Here is a 22,316-nt window from a genome sequence, read left to right as displayed (position 1 = left end):
TGCCTCTTCCAGTTTCTTCCGGAAACTGACGGGTGGATTCAGATTTCAACAGGCCTTTCGAGAACTAGAAGAAACAAACTTAGCCCCCATCTTTCTTAGGCAGAATTTATATAGCCTCAGGGAGGGGATATCATAACCAAAGCTTTCTTAGTCTCCAAAGGATCAGGGGATGATAGCATCTGGAGGTCAATAAAGACAGTAAGAACTGCCGAGATGGGGAAGGCATGGGGCAGAGGAACCTGTCAGCTTTAAAGTAGAGGCAACCAAAGGAGGTCAGAGCACTGAGCAGTGTGAAGAGTGTGGAGAGGACAGAGCATTCCTGAGGTCGCAGTGGGGAAGCGGGTACAGGCATTCCCACCTTTCCTGGAAGCCGGCTGATCAATCTCATTCGGGCCTGTTCATACTTCAGTAACTTAAAGAGCGGACTGGCTATGTCTGTCTATGTGATCTTCATTGTAGAAATCAATATCTTCTAAAGAAAGAGCTGTGCCCTCTCTTTAGGTATCAGACTATTGGAATAAGGGCCCGAAAGAAATAGGAATTTCCCTGGAAGTGTATCCTGGGAGAAAGCAAAGTCTTGCAGGCTGGTGCCACCCAGAGGAGAATCTTGTCTCTCAGGAAGAGATTCCACATGGTTCTGACAGCTTCACATCACCTTGCAAGACAGACTGAAGCGGAGGCAAGGATGATGGAAAGGACCACACGTTGACTTAATTACTCATTAAGTATACCCTATGTTCACTACCTAAACCCAAACCTCTAGACAGGACCCTGAAGACAGACTTGGGAGCTCACTAGAACTTTTATCTGTTCCCAGTCTCAATGCAGCTGCATTAGTTAAGTTTCCTCGTCGCTATTAATTTGTCTGGACTATGAAGAGCAGGTGGTCGAGCCTAATTTGTTAGGGCTATCAGGGCCCAGGCTCTAACTTTAGCAGCTGTAATCATGTACATACTACATTAAGAGTCAAGGCAAAATTGTCATCTCCTCAGTCTGCTCCAGTCATCTGAAGATATGTTGTATGGAAATCAGGAGCAATGTTCGACCACTGAAATTAATTTTCTACATCTTATTAAATAGCATTTATGAAGTATACTCTTTGCATCTGACCTACCAAGGATAAACAAGGATTAATTTACTCCTTACTAATTTGTGTGTGTGTGTGTGTGTGTGTGTGTGTGTGTTGTATTTGAGACAGGGTCTCACATAGTCTAGGCTAGCTGCTCATTATTTAGGAGGGATAACCATGAAGTCTTGGTCTTCCTGCTCTAGCCTCCCAAGTGCTAGCATTAGGGGCATGTACCACCAGACACAGCCTCCCATTCTATAAAGAAATTTAAAGAGTCTACTTGACTGAACCATTGGAAATACCTACAGAGTGATCTGGCTGGATTTGGAGAACTAGCCATGAAGAATGTTGGATTCTCTACAGCAAGAAGAGGTACACACAGCAGGAACCCTGAGTGCAGATTTGCTCTAAGAAACTATTCCTTGAAACCAGATCATTTGCAGACTGTCCAATGGTCAATTTAATTTTGATTTGGAACTATTATTTAATTCTAATTTGCTTTTAGATGGAGATGTACACCTGTATGCACATTTCAGAAAGACAGATTGACTCCCCACTTGAACCTTGCTATCTCTTGAAACACATTGGCTTTTTTTCTTGGCTCATTCTGAGTTGACGTACATTGACAAGGTTAATCAAAGTCAACATAGTTATGAGGCAGGGATCAGTATCCTCAGTGAGTCAGGAGCCCCACAAAGTACTGATTCTATTTTCATATAATCGGGCATTTAATATTTTTCTCTTGGTTTTATAGGGAAGCAGCTTTGAGTCTTTAGGACTTGGATTCTTCTATCTTGTGTTTACAATTATAAGAACATAAGCCTTAGAACTGTAAAAAAAAAAATACAGGCAATTTTGTCATTGAGATTACCTAGGTGGCAGGCAGGATAACAACCCTCAGATATGTGTGTCCCTTAATTCCTAGAAATGGTTGGTTTACCTTAAATTGACAAAGAAAATTTATAATATGCTTAAATTTCTGATAATAAGGGTATAAAAGTGGCTTTTCCAAGAAAATGTGATCAGAAGGAAACCTTAGGGAATTGTAGAGGGTCAGAGTTAGAGAAACTGAAGATGTTGCACTGCTGGCTCCTAAAGAAGAAGGTGGAGGTCATGATCCAAGTGATGCAGATGGCCTCTGGAAACTAGGAAAGATAAGGGAAGACTCTCCTCTACAACCTCCAGGCGAGAAGGGTGTTAGCACCACTAACATGAAAAAGACTTCACATCTCCGACTGCAAATCCACAGAGGAGCCAGAAAGTTTGCGGTGATTGTTATAGCAACAATATCCAAAAAAATCTAATCCTGAACCATTCCAGTTAGGTCATTCAATTAATAGTAAGAGCTACACAGACACACAGACACCTTACATAGGATGAATATAAATTTGTCCAGGGAGCCAACTGACTTGATTATGTTCGTAACTTCTACAGCAAACCCAAGGTTTGGTAAATGCTGTATTTATAGTTACTGAGTTATGTCAGTAGAGTTCAAATTCAAGTTAAACCATTAAATACTGGATACTAATAAAGTCTAGAAAAGCTTAGCACAACTTTGTGTTTTATGTGAATACAGCAGATGTGCTACTGAGAGGGAATTAAAAGAGTCAACACCATAGTGTTGTTTTGCTGCCTTTTTGACACTATATTCTGAGACAATTACCTCTTTACACAAACTGTTCCATAATACCAAAAAAGAAAAAATAAAAGCTTAGATATAGGAGCTGTGTGAAATACAAAGCCTTGTAATGAAATGATCCCTCTCAACATATTGCATCTAATTTATTAATACGGCAGTATTCAGGGTGTTAGCCAGAAGCTGTATATGCCAACCATTAAAAATTCAAAAATGTTTAATTTACTCCTTTTATTACAGATGTAGTTTTTATAACAGTTTGCTTGCTTTATTAATCATAACTCACTAAACAATTAGTGACCTAAGAAGTGATGGTATGGCAGAAAAGCAATATCCATCTAATTAAACAAGCAAACCAAAAAGCTAGGATTTTATCCTAAATCCTGCCACTAGCACTACTTATGGTACTATAAAATATGAGACTTCAGGTGGTGGCACTTTTCATCTTTTCTTGAGTTTACGCGCAGCTGGTTTTTAATAGTTTATTTGAAGAGTTAGCTGACATTTGGCTTTCAACACTGGGCTAATTCTTGAGTCATTAAATTGCTTGAATGGCGTCACTACTGTGTTCTTTTAATTAGAAATCCTAAACAAAAGAATCCAGATCCTTTCCAGTGCAAGGTTCTTAAATAGCTTAATCCTTGCTGACTATGCTTACCAAAATACATACAGTTCCCACGTGCCCTCAAGTCGGAGGGCTTGTATCGTACATTACCATTCTGAGTGAGTTTTGTGGAACACAGAAATGATGTTATCCAAAAGGATTCCTTTGTGGCCTTCATGGTTTGATTATTGTTCCCAAGGAAGATGACCTTGGAAAACGGGAACTTGAGGTAGCGGGTAGTATCCTGAAGGTTTGTGTTTTCTTCACACTGTGAAAAAAATATTAGGAATAGGAGGCGAGACCTCAGAAAAATTATTAAGCATAATTTTCCTTTTTAGCATTTATGAACTAGAAACATTCTGAACAGCATTCTAAACAGAATTTGGCTTTTAAGGAAAATCCTCCAAAAATATATAAAAGAATTAAATATGAAATTTGGACTCCAATCTACTAAGTTGAGTTGAGCTCTGTCACTCCCAGTATGAATGATCCTATCATAATATTGAACCACTCAGGATTTCTGTTGTCCTCCCTTTAAACTTCATTGTCTTGTTAGGAGACTTAGACTATATATAGGCTTTATCATGGTCTGGGAAACACTGCAAATTCCAGAGAAATCACATTTGAAGATGATCAGAAGACTTTTTTTCAAAAGGAACTGACAGTTCTCAAACATGACATCTGAGAGCTGTTGAACTATTATCACTTTGAAAACCACTAGTTAAGGAAATAGTATTTTAGGTAATGTAACTGTCCATGGTGTGATGCAAAACTCTATTTCAAAGAAAAATGTTAGCTCTGTTCCCTTAGATCCAATCCTCCAGTCTCATCCCCAGAACACCTGTCACAGTCTTCCCTGCTACTCTGCTCCTATCTCCTGTGGATCCCCCAGATCTTCCTCTTTTAACCCCTTCCTCCCACTTGTTGCTTTGTCCTAGCCCCCATCTCCAGCAGGCATCCACAGGCCACGACTTCCTTAAGACCAGATAGGCTATTTGCAGATCTTCTCCTCTGTTACCCCAGAGTCTCATCCACAGCTCTGCAATAGCTGTGGTAGCCTTCCCTGATGCCTGTCCCCATCTCTTCTAGATTCCACAGATCTTCCCCTTTTAACCTCCCTCCTCTAGCTGGTTGATTTGTCCCAGCCCCTAACCCCAGCAGATACCCCTGCTAACACAAGGGTCACAACAAGTAGGGTGACTAGGGATCCATACCTTCACTTCCGTTCCTCTAGATCCAATTCCCCAAGTTTCATTCCAAGCTCTGTAGTAAAAATCCTGCATAGGTTTCCCTTTTCTTTGTGACTCGATTTTTAAAAGATGACAAGGATCTTCCCCCCAAACCTTCTTTCCCCCAACTCACCCATTATCCCAGCCTTCAGCACCAGCAGGTACACCCTGAAACCACACCAGGTGACCCCACCAGGAAAATGGGTCCTCAGAAAGTTTCCTACCAAGAATCACATTCTACTAAAGTCCAGGGAGGAAACAGAAACCAAGGAACAAAGCACTCACCCAATAGAGACAAACCTTATACAATTATCCAGACATATAATCACTCCAATCTCAAATGCCTAGATGTCAGCATAAAAACACAATCAATATCAGCCAGGGCAGTAAGTCTCCACTGAACCCAGAAACCCTAATACAGCAAGCAATGACTATTCCAAGATACCCAAAGGCCAAGAAAAAGACCTAAAAATAGCCTGTATAAAGATAGTAGAGATACTTAAGTTTTTGGGAATTAGAACAGGAACTACAGAGGAGAGTTTCTATAGAATATAGAAATTGAAGACAGAATCTCAGGTAAAGATATGATAGAAGAAATAGATACGTTGGTAAAAGAAAATGTTAACTCTTAACAATTTCCTCACACAAAACATGCAGGAAATCTGGGACACTATGAAAAGACTGAATCTAAGAATAATAAGAATAAAAGAGGGAGAAGAAACTCAGCTCAAAGGCCAAGAAAATATTTTCAGCAAAATCAAAGAATATTTTTCTAACCTAAAAAGAAAAAGATACCTATAAAGGTACAAAAAACATCCAGAATACCAAATAGATTGAACCAGAAAAGAAAGTCTCCTTGGCACATAATAATCAAAACACTAAAGTACAGAACAAAGAAAGACTATTTAAAGCTGCAACAGACAAAGGCAAAGTAACATAAAGAGAAGAACTGTTAGAATCACACCTGACTTCTCAATGCAGACTCTAAGAGCCAGAAGGGCCAGCACAGATGTGCTGCCAACAGATGCCACAGATGCCACAGATGCCAGCCCAGACTACTATTCCCAGCAAAATTTTCAATTACATAGATGGAGAAAATAAGATAACCCATGATAAAACCAAACTTATGTAATATTTATCTACAAATCTAGCCATATAGGTTAACTATAATCTCCTTATAAAACACAAGGAATGAATAAATAATCCTAGGCCAGTAAACTAAAGAGAGGATGGGGTACGCAGCACACACACATATATACACACCATCACTACCAACAAAATAACAGGAATCAATCAATCACTGGTCACTGATATGTCTCAATATCAATAGTCTAAATTTCTCAATAAAAAGACACAGACTAACAGAATGGGTGCAGAAACAGGATCCATCCTTTTGCTTCATTCAAGAAACACATCTCAACATCAAAAATAGACATTCCCTTAGGGTTGTTCCAAGCAAATTAACCTAACAATCAAACGGGTGTAGCCATTTTAATATCTAACAAAATATGCTTCAAACTAATAATAGGGGAAAAACATTACATATTCAAAGGAAAAAAAATCCACTGAGATGACATTTCAGTCTTAACATCTATGTTCCAAATACAAGGACACCCAAGTATGTAAAAGAAGCACAACTATAACTTAAAACACATATTGACCCTCACACAGAGATAGTGGGAGACTCCAATACGTCATACTCATCAATAGAAAGGTCGTCTATATATAACTAAATAGAGAAATGACAGAGCTAGCATACATTATAAAACAAATGAGACAGATAGATAGTTACAGAACATTTCACCCAAACACAAAAGAATATACCTTCCTTTTTGAACTTTTTCCAAAATTGACGATATAGTTGGACACTAAGCAAGTCTTAGCAGGTAAAAACAAAAATTGAAATGCTTCAGTGCATATGAGTAAAAATGAATATATATCACAACCAAACTTATGGAATAGAATGAAAACAGTTCTAAAAGGCAAGGTCACAAGCACTAAGTACCTACAGAAGAAAAAAAAAACTGTAGAGATTGCTTGGCAGTGGTAGTGTATACCTTTACTCTCAGCACTTGGAAGGCAGAGGCAAGTTGATCTCTGTGAGTTCAAGACCATCCTGGTCTACAGAATGGATTCAAGGATAGGCAAGGCTACATAGTGAAACCCTGTCTAAATCTCATATTAGCAATTTAACAGCACCCTCTGGAAACTCTAGAATAAAAAGACATCACACTCAAGAGGAGAGATGGCAAGAAATAATCAAACTCGGGGATGAAATCAATAAAACAGAAACAAAGAGAACAACAATAACAACAGTACAAAAAAAATCAACAAAACAATGCAGACACAGGAAGATCACTTTCTGGTGGCAAAGGGACAAACATGAAAGCACATGATGGGGATGAGGTTGTCATCACAGCAATGCAGTGAACTCATTGACACACATGATAACTACAATGCCCTCTTACCAGTGATAACCCATGTCTGCATTTTAAGAAACACATGCATTGGATAATAGGCTAAACAGTGTAGAAGGGTAGCAGTGAGACTGCTCTACAATGTGCTGCCTTCCGAAGGAGGCGTGGCTCCATGTCTTCGTGTCAGTGTTGTCTAACAACGGACTGGTTTAGTTAAACACAACCCTTAGGAGGTAGAAAGCCTGCAGTGATCGTGAATTTGGACCAGACTGACCAGTCCAAATATTGTTCGACAATTGATATGTTACTTAATTTCTAGTCTACACTTTAATGTAGAAAGAAGAAAGTTTCCAGAGGAAGTAGGAAGAAAAAAGACAGTGAACAAAATCCAAATACATTCTATACATGTATGAGATGGTTAAAGAATAAATAATAAAAAATCTAGTGACTGGAAAAAATTTTAATCACAAGAGTAGACTTAAAATAACTATATCACCTATTACTATTTGTCTAACAAATCCTTATAGCAAAACATCTAAATGGATACATGCTAAGAGGCTAGCAGATGGTGAGATAGCATTATGATATTTTTCTTTGATTTGCATATTATTTTTGTAGAGACAATGGTGATCTTAAATTAAAATATTGTGAAAATACTTTAAAATATACAGAACTGGCACAACTTAGCTTAAATGGGGTATAGAATTCAAACTTGTCTAGGAAGCTCAGAATGTAAAAGCATTTACTATAGAAGCCAGAACATGTGAACTCAGCTCCCCCCAAATACATATGAGAGCTGAAAGGGTACTGTGTACTTGGAATTGCGTCACTCCTATAGTGAGGTAAGGGGTGAAACAGGAGAATCCCTAGAAGCTCACAGACCAGGTAGTCTGGAGTATGCAATGCAGTGACAGTAACAAGAGAGAGCAAGTCTCCAGCAAGGCAAAGGGAGAGCCCTGATATACAAGGTTGTTTTCTGACACTCATATGTATACCATGACATGTGTGCACCCTCATGTGCAAACATCACACACACACACACACACATCTTCACATCCTACTATTCCAGAGAAGCCAAGTTGTGTTCCCAGTACCCATATCAGGTGTCTCATATCTGCCTGTAGCTCCAGTTCCAGAGGATCGGATATCCTCTTCTTGCTACTGAAGGTGTTAGCACGCACACACACACATACACACACACACACACACACACACACCTTCACACATACACACACACACATACACACACACAGACACATACAAACACACACAGACACATACACACACATACACACACATACACACACATACACACACACACACTTAAATTTTTTAATTGATATGAACTACACTCTACATTTGTTCAAATATTTCTAATGCCAGTGTTTTGGCAACAGATAATAGTTAAACTGCAGAATCCCTCTGGGACTTGAGGCCAATTTGTGAGATAAAAAAAAAAAAACAAAAAAAAAAACTATTTTTAAAAATAAGTTCTTAGGAAAGACCTCTCTATACTAAGTTGAGAAAGAGTCAGAATATCACAGGATGTTCTTGCCAGGAATTGCTCTGAAACACAAGTGCTAGTATCAATATAATAAACAGCTTACCATTCTCTCCTTCTGTCAAATGTCCGAATGGTTTCTTTTGTTTCTCAAGATATATCAATAGACCAAAGACTCCAGAAAATATGCATAGTTTAAAAATTATAAAGTAAATATTCAAATATTTTCCTTATAAAACTGTTTAGGCAAGAGAATGTTCTAGACTCTTGCATATCTGCTTCCCCCACTTGTTCCTCGTCAGGACATCATGTCATGAATCCAAACTCAATCCATTCTTTAAGTGTACCTGGGCTACAGACCTAAGAACATGTCATCGCCAGCCTGACACATCTATGTACATCTATGTAATTTTCTAAGTGATGAACACAAATCCCAGCCATGATACCCACACTTCAGCTACTCCCAGGCCTCTTCCTGAGCAAATTCTTGCAGTACAGAACCATCTTTTAATATAGCTCTCTTCTCTCAACTAATTGGCCCTTGGGTTATTCTGTCAGCATCTTGGGATTCCTGTTCAACTCCACTATTGTTACAATGCTGACCACAGACATATGGTTCTGGACAGATGGCTGTGCTCTGGCTCTACAGGGTGCCATGAATAGTCTACTTGTGGGCCAGCCATAATGGCCAGGGTTGTTCCACCAACCCTGCTTGGCTTCACCTGCTCACCAGCCCTAAAGGGCACTAAAACCTTCGCATCTAAAGTATGAGACACAGTGTTTCAGTAGCTTCCTATAACTAAACTGTGTCATCCTCATGTATAAAATATAACCATCAGCAGAAACAACACTGTGAGCACAAAAGGTATTTTAAGACATTCTTTTAAGAACAGGAGAGAGATAGAAAGATAGATAGCATATTTTACCCAACATCTAAGTAAATCAAAACAAGTAACTCTTGCTAATAATTTAATAAAATACAAAGAAATTCTTATCACATACTTTTTGCTGTTCAAGGCTTTCACATACATAATTAATACATAATACACATTTGAACATCAATATAGGTGACTTAGGCAACAGTTAAAGTATTTATCGAGCACTTCTCCACACTTCTTGCATATACTTTCTTTCATAACAATGCTATGATGTAGAATATTGTGGCCGCAGTACTTACATGATTCGCCTAATGTTGCAGTATTACTTAGTGTCAGCATCAAGGTAGTAACAAGGCTTGTTTTCATAACTATGCAACACTGCCTTCCCCCCACTATTCTTTTAACCCAGTTTTAAATTTTATGGAAAGAAAAGTGAGCTTCACGTTGCATTCTCGATAAATACAGACTGTCAAGGTAGAATGAAAGAAAAAATGACTCTCTCCAAAAGCTTAATGTATGGCAGACAAAATGACACAGGGCTCCAAGAGGAGTGTGCAACTAAATGATCTCATGAGACTTAAGACTTTGGGCCTCACAGTGAAATTGCTAGTCTATGTCTTGAAACATGGGGAAACAAACAAAAATAAAGATTGTGGGACCTGGCCATTAGGCAGGACAAGTAGACAAGGGCAGAGGGAGCATGGCACACGAGTCAGAAGAAAGGACTTTCATTTGATGGTGGGAACTCTAGGAGAGAAACGGAACTTGGTGGTAGACATAAATAGAAAAATTGTTCTATAAGGTAGGTTGTAAGATAGGGGCATAGGACAGCAAGGATTTTTAGCCCTAAAGGCTACACACTCTCCTACTAGTAAATGCAGAGTTCAGAGTTCACTCACCAGAGAGTGAGAAGCTCTCTTCTAGAATAAATGAAATATACAGACATTGCTCAGGCAGGTATGAGAAAGGCCCACCCTGAGAGAGAGAGTTGCATAACCAGAGTCTGAACAGGAGAGAACAGGCAGGAAGCACCAGTCACCACTTTTGAAAAGACTGAGAGTAGGAGAGAGACTATAAAGTGTGGTTAGCACTGCTGGTTACTGACCTGGAAATAGCAAGTACGACAGGGTCAGAGCTTAGAGTTTCTATGGCTACAAATATGAGCAGTGCATTGTAGTCATGGGGGTGGCTCGTCCGTAAGAAAAAGTTTAGTTGTACCCTAAACTATGACATAGGAAAGTGTAGATTCTTTGCATTCTGGGAACAGCCATATACCTACTGTGAGCTTTGGCAGAAGTAGTGTCTTACTCGTCAAACTCAGTCTAAGAATGAAGCAAGACAGTGTGGACGTAAGAACGAGAGCACACTGCCCTTATTAGGGAACGTGTACTGTCGTGGGACATACAAACAGCAAATGTGCTACCTGTGTTCTGATGGATACCTGAGGGTAGATCAGCCCAGAGCGAACACGAGCTGATCATGAGACTGGAGCAAAACAGAGTCCTTCCATTTGTTGGCAGGGACTCTAGGTGAGAAACAGGATTTGATGGTAGAGATAAACGGAAAGCATCTTTTAGAAGGTGGGCTGTACATAGGAACACAAGACATACAGAATTTTTAGCCCAAAAGGCAACATATTCTCCCACTAGTCAATGCAGAGTTCAGAGGAACTGAATGCAAGAATACAAGGAAAACCTCACTCAACTGCTCCTTTAGATTCCTGAGTCCGCTACTGGATTGGGGGGAACAAAAGCACGTTGCTAGCACACACAGTAAAAGACAAATTGCTTTAATAGCCTGCAATCAACACAGGTCATCTTAAAATGCATTAACGCATGACATAATAGAGATGAGAGTTAGCATTTGACCACATCTGGTTCTGAAGTCAGATCTTATAAGGAAGATGGGCTCCTCTGTATGCTTACAGCAGTACTCGAAGTAGTATGGGTGGCCTCTATCTTTGAGACTACACCTCTTGCTTACAGTCATTGGAAATGAATTCGTGTGGCAGTTGTAAATACATTGCTATGTCCTGGGCTACCTGCTGACCATGGCCGAAAACCACAGTATGTAAACTTTGTGTTGGGGCGAGCCACGTGTATAACTTATTCAGAGAAAATCATGCCAGGGAAATCCCAGCATGCTAGTCAAATAAAGGGTCTACAGCTTACGACTATAGAGAACTGAACTGAAACTAGAGAAAGTAAGAGAGTCAACTTGAAATTTTATCATAGCAGCTAATAAAAGCCAGACTTAAATAAGTTTTAATGACAAAATATCTTCTTGTCGGGACATTCCCAACAGAAACAGTCACTGCTAATATCATTACTACATACCTATTAAATTCATAATATTTGCCCATACTTCATTTCAGTATTAAAATTACAACCAGGAAAGGGTTCTGGAGGCCTCATGACCACTGCAGCCATGTGTTTTAGTCAGCTGTCAAAGCTTAAAGACCACTGAGTACCAGTTCTCTTGGGGGTAGGGAAGGAGGGCTTTATAGAAAGGGGAGTATTTAAGCTCAATCATAAGCAGAAGAGGGTTACCGAGCAGGCAAGAGGGGGCAGAAACAATGCAGATGAGAACAGGGCCAGTGAGAGGCATGTCAGTGAGTCACCAGTGGACAACTAAACACCGAGGGGGGTCTGGGGTCTGAAATGGAGCCAGCAATAGCCACATGCCATTAGTGGAAAATTTATTGTGAAACTCAAAAACAAAAACAAAAACAAACATAAAAAAACAAACCAACCCCAACAACAACAGCAAAAACCTTTCCGTTAACAATATTTTATCAATTAGATAGGTTTACTATTAATGTGCCACTGCTAATATAAATGGTTATAATGTAAGGGGACTTGGGTGAAGAACATATGGATATAGTACAGCTCTTCTGGGAGTCTAAAACAACTGCTAAAAAAGACAAGTATATGCATCGTAGTATGCTTGGACCATGGGGTTTTTCAACATGAACGGCCCGGAGATCTTAAAAAAGAACTCAGCAGCTAGGCAGAGTTGAACGCAACTGCAATGATCTGCTACTTGAGAGGCTGAGGCCAGAAGTCTGCATTCAGGGGCCAACCTGAGGCAACTTAGCAAGACCCTTTCCTAAGGTACCAGGAAAAGGCTCCTGGTGTAGCTCACTGGTATGGTGCCCTCACCACTCCCCCACTCCCCAGGGCCTGTAGCCTTTGGCTACTCAGGAGCAATGTGGTAGAAGCTCATGTGAAAGGTGAATGGCAGTGTCTTGAACCACTGACCGGACTGAACAGTGGGGACAGTGGGCAACGCCCTGCTTCTATATGAGATGGGAACAGAAGAGGAAACTGTGCCTATTAAAGAAAGAAGGAAAGGCTGAAGCATGTTTCATTCTGAATGGATGGCGCTAGACCTGGAGACAGCTATGCAGGGGAGGAGAGAGCACATGAAGAAGTCCTGGGAGCAGGAAGAAGAATTAGCTTTGAAAAGAAGGCATCTTGCCTCATCCCTGAGACAGGAGGCAGGAAGAAAGAGGGGTGCAGATAGGGGTTCAGGTCAGGTGGCAGGAAGGAGCTTCTGTTTTCTCCAGTAGGCTGAAAGGAATCCTGGAGCCAGGCGACAGTAGGCCCTCACCAGCGAGAGGAGTATTTTGGAGAAAACTGCATACAGGCTTAACTAGTACATTTTATTCTGTATTTCATTCTATGAGTATTCTCAATATCTGTGAAGTTCCGGCTTTCTGAATTTTTATGTCGATGCCTGCACCAGCAGACTTTGTTCCACCTTTTTTTTTTTCTTTTAGAGAATTGTGACTTAGAAGCAAAAGTCGTTATAACAAAGCACAGATAAAAATTTTAAAAAGTAATGTTTAATTTAATAAATGTTCCTCTGAGGATACATAAGGATTCATAAAATGGTACACATCAGTGCTACTTACAGAACTATTTCTAAGGTATGTTTAATCCCATCAACAACCATAAAAAGGATTTTGAGAATAACACCCCAACCCGATTTATGCAAATAAATTAAGATGAAAAGTAAGACATTTAAAAAGCATGATTTAGGGGTAAGGAGCTCAGTGGTTCAGAACTTGCTTTACATGTGTCTAACTTGTAAGGAATATATTTTATCTCCAATATCAGAATATATGCAAATATTACATATACATATATGTATGTGTTTATGTGTATGTATGTATAGAGTGTGTCTATGCAAAATGTGACATAGAAGACAGACAATTAGAAATAATACTTACAGAAAGACAATTTTTTAAACACTATGTGGCCACGGTGACCTTGAATTTAGAGATACGCCCGCATCTGCCTTCTGAGTGCTGGGATTAAAGGAGTACACCACCATGCCTGGGTGCCACCCTTATTTGGAAGGGTGCCAATTTTACTTATTTTCCCTTTTTCTAAAGCTAGAAGACATGCAGGGAGTGACTGAGCCCTGCTTTGACTGCCCATCATCAACAGGAATCACTGGTACCTTATGCACGATGAGCTCGTGTGTGCCGTCTGGGAGAGTCCTTCCATCCTCTTGCATCAAGGGTACGAAAGAGAACCCGAACAACTTCTTCTCTCCTTTCTCCTTTGCTGTAAAGGAGGGTAGCGACTTGCTTATTGAAAGTACACAACTGACATCTTAACACAAGAAGCACAGCATCAAAAACTATAGCCCCGTGCCCCGCACATGCCCGGCCCTTTTGTCATAGACACCTTTCTGAACACTATACTCACGCTTCCTAAAGTGTAGGTTCCATTCTCTGCCCAGCTGTTTTCACAGAACTCGATGCCTGAAATTATGTTCTAGACATTGTCTGGACTGCTTTTTGTCCCCATCTCTTCCCCAGCCCCTCAGTACTAACCTCCACGAGGGGCAGGATTCTCACCTGTCAGTTTGTTTGTTTTCAAACAGTGTCTGGGACGTAGTAGCATCTCGCCAAATGTTTAAAGGAGGAAAGAATGGATGTGAGGAGCAAAGCTTTGTCTATAGGCCTCTGAAAGGGAGCTTTCAAGCTCTGCCTCAGTGTGTGTGGGGTCGGGGGGACTTCAAATTGTAAGCTGCCATTTACTGTGGGCTGACTAGTGCTCTACAAGTCGAAGGTGAGGTGGAGACTTTTCAGACGCCAGACATTAATTAAGGTCAACTTTGATGCAGAGAATTCTGGGCGTCATTTGTAGGAATGGAAATGGAGATCAAGGATGTTAAGCAGCCGGCTCTAGAACTTTCCAGCCATCATGGTCCTCCTAGCAAGCTGCTTTTCTCCCCAAACAGAGCAAGTGTTTAAGGCTTTCAGTGCAAGTTCATTCTCCCCTGGTATGGGCATATGTGAGTGAGTAGTCACTGAGGCTCCAGGCAGGAGCCTGTGATAGCGGAAGTGTGGTTCTTTCCATCATAAGTGTGGCAGTGGATCATCATCCCTGATGAGAACAGCTCAGCTTTGGGGCCCAGTGAGACCTGAGCTGAGAAGTTAGACGTCCAGAGAATCTTGACCATCACTCAAGGGCTTTAGCTGTGCGCTCTTCGCTAACAAATTCCCCCACCACTTGATGGAGGGGGCCTGGGGATCCTACTAAGAGGACATCTGGGATGTGTGAGCTCACTAAACGTACTTCAAAGGAAGAAGACTTCTTTTCCAATTGATTAATACCCAGTCTAGGGAGAAGGTAGAAAGAGACTGACATTTCTACAGTGATCAAAGTTACAGCAGAAGTGTCCAGAACGAGGTGTTCTACACAACAGTGCAGAAACTCTTGATCCAGGAGACTTGTTCAGAAATAATTCTTGAATTTTATTCAGCTGTCTTTCAGTTGGTAATATTCAATTAAAATCAAAGAGAATCGAGATTCTAGAGCAAGTACAATTAATAAAGACAAGAAACAAAGCCAACAGGCTTTGCAAATGTGTCACAAAATAAGACATTAATGTTGAAGACCACGGCCACGGTCCTAGGCTATCAGTGAGTTGACCGACTTTTGCAGACATCTGCACAGTACGATAGCCCTTTGCTATCTAAATACCTTAAGTTCACACACTGTTCCTCCTAGGTACTTCTCCATTCCCCTAACCACATTTCTCATTTTTCCAGCCCTACCCCGTGGAAACCACTGAGCATTTTATTGGCTCCCTGGTTTTGCCTATTTTAAACAGCAGAAGTTACACCGCACGAGGCCTCTTCAGATTGCTTTGTTCACTGTGGTATTCACTTAAGGTTCTTTCATGTACTCACACAGATTGATGGCCCATTTATTTTTACCTTTGAAGCCAAAATATGATTATATAATATTCCTCCTTCCCGTCCTCACCCATTGACCCTCCCCCAGACTTGGTATTGGAAAACCATCATGGGGCTCTCCCCTCGGAGAGACTGTTTCTCCTGCTCTCAGCATTCCTTAGTTGTCTATAATTCTTCATCTAGGGTTGGGGCCCCATGAGATTTCCTTCTCCCATGTTAGCATATCTATTAGTGTGATAAAGACATTTAGCACTGAGAGCTCCAAAGTCTCTCAGTCTCTGCACACTGTCCACTTGGGGATTTCTTTGCTAAGCACAAGCCACTGTGAAGAGAAGCGTCAGAAACTGGTTAAACAATACTCAGCCGAGTCCCAGCCTTGTGTGGCTGCTTTGGATCACTGGTAGAGAGGTTCTGTGGGTGGGTAAAGCCACGAAGGACTGGAGATGGGCTAGAAGCAAGGGGTGAAAGGGGCTACCGGGAGGAACTAGGAAGGCCTATTTCTTTTAAACTAGGATCACATTGGACCTATAGATTCAGTTAGGACATCTTGACAAGACTGAGTTGTTCTACCGTCAGACATGATTCCATTGCAGAAGTGTTTGTCTCTATTCATTGTGTTTTCCTTCCTTCTCTCCTCACTCTTAAACTCACCACAAATCCACCCAAGCTGACTTTCAGGTCCCGTGATTTCTAGGATCTTAAATCAGATATTAATTCTTCATCTTACGTATCACTAGCAGCTGACATATAATCTGACCAGTTCTTTCACGGAAACTCTGCTTTTCTTTAGCCTACTGGATTCCTTGATTGCCCTTCAACCTTCTGGCGAGCCCTTAACGTCTTTGGGCAGCTTTCATTTCCCCAGCTGTAAATGTGCCCTAGGCCTTCATTCCTGGACTCACTACTCAGGCATTTCACACAGTCTCTTGACTTTAAAATTATCGAAATGGATGTTGTGCTGGAGATCGACCACGCTGGATCACACCCGCTGGAAACAGGTATCTATGCCTAAGTCAACATTCCATAAAGTCATGCCAGTGCTTAAAGGTTGGAACAATAATAGCATGGAAATCATCAAGTGTCAGCGATCAGAGCTAGCCCTGCTCCTAGTCCTGATTATTAAATATTCACAGAGACCACTAACCCACTTGCAAGTTTTCAACTCAGACTTTGGGATGTGTAGTGGGTGTCAAATATCTAAGATGAAAGTTTGGTTTCTGCCGTCCACTCCCAAACCAATGGTCCCTGTTGTCTTCCCACTTGGCTAAATGAACATTTCATTCTTAGGATCAAACACTGGGGTCATCCTTGATGTTTCCCCTTCTTCTACATCTAATCCATGAGCGATCTATAGAAACAAATCAAAGTGCCATCATCACCTTACCCTCTTTTTTATTTCACGAGCTGCAAAGACACTCCCCCACCCCCTCCCCCGAGCAGTCTTCCTATTCCCAACTGACCCATCTGTGGTCTGTTATCTACACAGCAGCTTCCCTCAAAATCGGCTCTCATCCTTAAACAAAATCCACAGGCCTCACCAGGACACAAACGCCAATATAAGGCCTGGCCCCCTTGCTACAGCTCCAGTCTCTAAATATTCTTTGAAAATTCCAAACACGTCTCAACCCCAAGTCCTCTTTATCTGATCTTCTTGCCTGGGGTTTTCTTTCCTGGGATAGATCATGGCTCTGCCTGCTATTCAATTCTTTTAGTTTCTTCTTCTTGTCACATATCCTCATCAGAGCTCCCGTTCCTGGCTGCTCTATGTAAAACAGCAGCATAGTATCATTGCTTTCCAGCCCTCCCCATGTTTGTGGCTGTATTTACTCTTCACTTTCTGTACACAGCAGCCAGTATGCAGTGAGCATGTTCCAAGACTCCTAGTGGCTGTCTGAACTACAGAGAGTATTAAACCCTATAAATTGATCCCGTTTCCCTATACACATGGATCCCTGGCAATCTTCATAAATTAGCACAGATAGTAAGAACAGAGACACAGATAATATCAACTTCCACATGTGATTTTCTTTTCCTTACTAAGTTGAGAATTTCCACCTTTCTTTTCGCATAGAAGTAACCTGTTGCTTCTTTTTGACATATATGAGAACTAGTATCACTGTCCTTGCACTTGGGGCCCATCAGTGAGTACAGTAAAGGTCAACTGAACACAGGCACTGTGACATCTCAGTAGCTGCTGGGACACAGGGAGGATATATGGGCAAAGAAACAATTCTTAAGTCGCACAGAGTGGGGCTACGTAGATGTCCCAAGCTATTAAAATAGGATATAACCTAAAACTTTGGAATAGTTTATTTGGAATTTTCTAATTAGCATTTGATCAGAAGACACTGAAAGTGCAGGAGACGTGCGAGAAGGGGTGACCCCAGTCTTATGCATTTACTGTTCATCGGTCTGCCCTCCCTCTCCAAGGAAATGCTCTATAAGAGAAGAAACTTTGCTGTGCTCTGGGATGTGGGTCTAGCACCCAGTAAAGTGGTTGGCACACAGTAGGTGTTCAATTTTATGATTAAATAAGTCATGTTTTATGAACGAGTAATATTACACAGGAATATTTGAAGCTTCATGTGATAAAATGATTAAACTAGGCGCTTACATTTGGTGGGGTTACGGGGATTATTGGTTCTTTTTCCTGTGGCTAGTTCTTCTGAATTAAAACAGCAGCAGCAGCAAAACAAAACTGTGAACGATGTTTTAGGTACGAGGCTGAGAGTGTGGAAGCCAAACAGACTGTACTGAGACACACCCTTTGCTCTGCTCTCTGCTGTGCACTGCAGCGCTTTCTGAATGCTCCTTTCCCTTTCTTATGTTCACTTTCTCCTTCCTCTCCCTCTACCTTTTTCTTATTTTTGGAACTAAAGTCAATGACAGCTCCAAGTAAGAGGAAAGCCTGGCAGATAGAACAGCACAGCAGTGTCACCCCAAGTCCACAAGTACCCCTCATGTCATTTCCCCAGGACTCCCTTGGGGAATTTAGAAAGTAAGAATTGCACCCCATCTCCCTGTAATATTTTTGTTTTGTTTTGGTTTATCGAGACAGGGTCTCTCTGTGGACCTCTGGCTGTTCTAGAACTAGCTCTGTAGATCAGGCTAGCCCACTCATGGATACCTTCCCGCCTCTGCCTCCTGAGTGCTGGTGTTAAAGGCATGCACTGCCACTACCACCTGGCTCTCTTGCAGATTTAAACACCCCCATAAATCCAATTTAAAGACACTACCTGGCCAATTCTGAATAAAAAATATGCCATATCTCTGATGACAGGCACAGTCCCTCCACCTGAAGTTCTGGTAAAGTGCTTACTGCACCTCTGATAATGTGATACTTCTCTGTCTCTTGCTTGCTATTCTTCTCCTAAAGCAAGAGTCTCTAGAAGCTTCCCAGTCATTCCTCTGGTGAGTGCCTGCGTGTCAGAGGCACAGAAGTGTCAGGAGTCTAGAGCTGGAGGAGGCAGAAAACTCGCTTGAAAAGGTAGTGAAGAGAGCAAACGGATTGAAATAAAACTGAAGATAGGACTAGTAATGCCCACAAGGACAACTTTATTTCCGTCTTGAGCTGCTTAAATCTGTAAAATGAGATAATTATTTTATCTCATTTAAGCATCATCTAGACCTGCGCAGTGATGCAGACACACCAAAATCTGCACAAACTCAAGCTCCACCGATGTTTTCCTAGTAGCTTCCCATGCCCAGAAAATGCCAAGGGGGCTTCCCAGAGCTGAGTCAGCTTCCTGGCAATACCAGAAGATCAGGATCGCCCAAGCCCACCAGACAAGCGTAGTTTTTCTAATGCTGTGTCTCCCCCTTCTGTTCACATATTCTAGGTTGTGAGCGATGAGCCACCGAGTTATAGAGAATCCCTGGGCTTCCGGTGTTTTCTTTCATGACTTTCTGTTGCTTTCAAAGCTCCTCCTGGAGTCAGTCCCCTCACTTCAGGGTTCCCACTGCTTGCCTTCTTCCCTCCTTTGTCACGTTTTCTATAGATCTGCCCACAGTAAGTACAGGGCCCACCCCAAACCCGCAAAGCTGCTGGGTCCACGCCCACACTTACTGGAACAATGCCGGAACTCAAAGCGGATGTGGGAGCCCCTGAATTTATCCACAGGAATAGGAAGTTTCAGCAGCTCCGACCACCTGGGACTGTTGTTATGATAAAGCACAAAGGAGTGGTACTCACTAGCCAGTGGCTCTCCAGAGCCAAAGGAGATAAAATCCTAATAAAGAGACACACAAGTTAGAGTCAGCTTCATTTAGGCTCCTCCACGACAGGCAGAGCACTCGCTGCCACTGCCTGCACGCAAACATCATTCCAAGGGACATTACCTCTTTTCTGTGTTGTTTCTATATTTGCTTTACCTAGGGAGGAGACCAGTTCGATTCTGAACCTCCACGGCCTACTACGCCAAGTGTGGGGTGGGCTGTAAGAATTCAACTCCTGGAAACCACATTCCCAGCCCACCCAGGAGGCTCTTTAATGGTCCAGGGGTAACTGAGAAGGCCCTGTACAACCTTTAGAACTGTGGTTCTCAACATGTGGGTCCCAGGGCCCCTTCACAGGGGTTGGTTAAGACCATCAGAAAACACAGATAATTATATTACGATCTAACAATGAAACTAATTTTATGGTTGGGAGGGGGTCACCATGATATGAGGAATTGTATTAAAGAGTCACAGCGTTAGGAAGGTTGAGAATCAGTGCTTTAGAAGAACAGGCAAACATACTGTGAAACAGTTGTGTTCAGAGGAAACACTTCTTCCAGAAGAGGGTCTGTTATTGCTTCCCCATGTGACAAGTAATACCAATGTCTACTTTGGCTTAAAAAAAAATTATAAAACTAAACATGGTAAGCTTTTTGTTGTTGTTGTTGCTTGTTTGTTTTTTGAGACAGGGTTTCTGTGTGTAGCCTTGGCTGTCCTGGAGCTCATGCTGTATTCCAAGCTGGCCTCGTACTCAGAGATCTGCCTGTCTCTGTCTCCCAAGTGCTGGGATTAAAGGCCTGAGCCAGCAAGGCCAATAGTTTTTGTTTGTTTGTTTGTTGTTTTATTTTTTGTTTTTGTTGTTGTTTTGTCTTTTCCCCAATTGCAAGAACAAAAAGTTAGAAAAAATTAAATGATATTAAAATACTGTATTTAAGGAATGAGTGCTGAAATAAAATTATTATTATACATAGTCAGCAACATGTAAACACCGTTTGGCTTTCTAATTTCTTTTCTGTAAAGGATCTTAATGAGCTTTTTAGTTGATATATATATATATATATATGTGTGTGTGTGTGTGTGTGTGTGTGCGCGCGCGCTCTGTTTACATACACGTACGCCTATATGATAGGAGAGCATCAGATGGTTGTGAGCCACCATGTGGGTGCTGGGAATTGAACTCAGGACCTCTGAGTGCTTTTAACCATCTCTCTGGCCCCTTAATGAACTTGTAAAAAAGAAAATAAAAGGCCTATATAGAGTTAGAAAAACACTGCAACTGAGAAATTAAATGGTCCCAGGCAGAGATGAAGCCAAGGCAATGGTTGTAATACCAGGGGCTATCCAGAATGAACATACCTTTAAGGGCTGACCATTACTGTCTACTATGAACATTGTGACTTCCACATTTCTGGCCACACTCTTGCCGCCTTTCTCAAACTCTCCCCTTTCTACGGTGATATATAAATCATTCCTCATTTCACCTGTTGAAGAATGAAAGCAAGGGCATGTTACATATATTAGGACATGCAATACTCTGCCAAGAGAAACTTTAGTTTATAAAAACACGTGGTTATTGTTACATTATACATATAAAACTCTCAAGGCATTCACACTTAAAAAATGGTCTCTACCCTCACTGCCCGTAAACACTGGAGGAGGACACGGGTGGGGCTCTGTGACTCTGGTGCTGCCCTGCATGCAGCAATGGGCACTCAGGAGACAAACGAGGTGGCTGAGGAAGCTGTCTCACCTTTTCCCAATATTTCCTTCATTTCATTTATGAGGTGTGACTAAAAATGACAGCCTAGCGGTGATAGCTCTCAGAAACCTGTATTATCATTTTATAGTCACATAGCTCCTTAGCGGGAAGGACATAAACGGAATGCAGTGGCAGGCAAAGAGAACAGTTACAACAGAAATCTTTTCCAAGACTCGTGGACAGAATGACCTCACTGCTGGAAGTGTCCAGATTATTGATTTGTGAACAGATGGGGAATAACTCAGCCACACAAACTCAGCGTATTACTTCACACCATGCATAATATACCACCCTGTAAAACAAACGAGAAAGAGCCTAGATTCAAACCTTGTCAAGATACACAAAAATCACCTGTATTTTTACCTTAGTGGTTTTTACAACTTTGGCTTTTTTTAATAATATTACCCCAGGAAACAAAAACTGAAGCCAAATAGAAAACTTAGAAGAAAAGGACTGGGAGTAAGTCAGTAGGCAAATCGCCAGTACTGGAGAGTGGTGGGCAGGACCGGCACCTCGGCTTATCTAACAGAACTTTCAAACATTGGACAAATCAAAGTAATATTATTTTTAATTAAAACAAACAAACAAATTTTCTATAAGGAAGCAAATCACCCGAAGGAAAAATAATCACACACACACATATATCTGCAGCTGGGAGTTTTGTAAAATTTCCTGGGTAAAGCTGCCCAGTTCTCCAATACCAGGGAGTAAGCAAAACGTCCAGTTTCCTTCTTCCACAAAGACAATTGCCTATGGTGGTCCCCATGCTGACAAGGACACAGACAGGCATA

General features: G+C 41.3%; 1 protein-coding gene across 1 annotated transcript in view; it reads right to left on the bottom strand.

The window, feature by feature from the left end:
* Window positions 1–22,316, bottom strand: part of Dock4 (dedicator of cytokinesis 4) — a 387,862-nt gene that overhangs the window by 112,920 nt on the left and 252,626 nt on the right. The window contains exons 14-17 of the mRNA XM_032907671.1: window positions 21,123–21,247; window positions 19,618–19,780; window positions 13,802–13,908; window positions 3,421–3,577 (exon numbers count right to left, since the gene is read on the bottom strand). Coding sequence (XP_032763562.1) covers window positions 3,421–3,577; window positions 13,802–13,908; window positions 19,618–19,780; window positions 21,123–21,247 — 552 coding nt within the window. The remainder of the gene's footprint in view (window positions 1–3,420; window positions 3,578–13,801; window positions 13,909–19,617; window positions 19,781–21,122; window positions 21,248–22,316) is intronic.

Source organism: Rattus rattus, chromosome 7 (genome assembly GCF_011064425.1).
Source record: "Rattus rattus isolate New Zealand chromosome 7, Rrattus_CSIRO_v1, whole genome shotgun sequence".
In the NCBI taxonomy this organism is placed as follows: domain Eukaryota; kingdom Metazoa; phylum Chordata; class Mammalia; order Rodentia; family Muridae; genus Rattus; species Rattus rattus.
The sequence above is the reverse complement of the archived record's forward strand: the minus strand, read 5'-3'. Positions and strand labels throughout refer to the sequence as shown.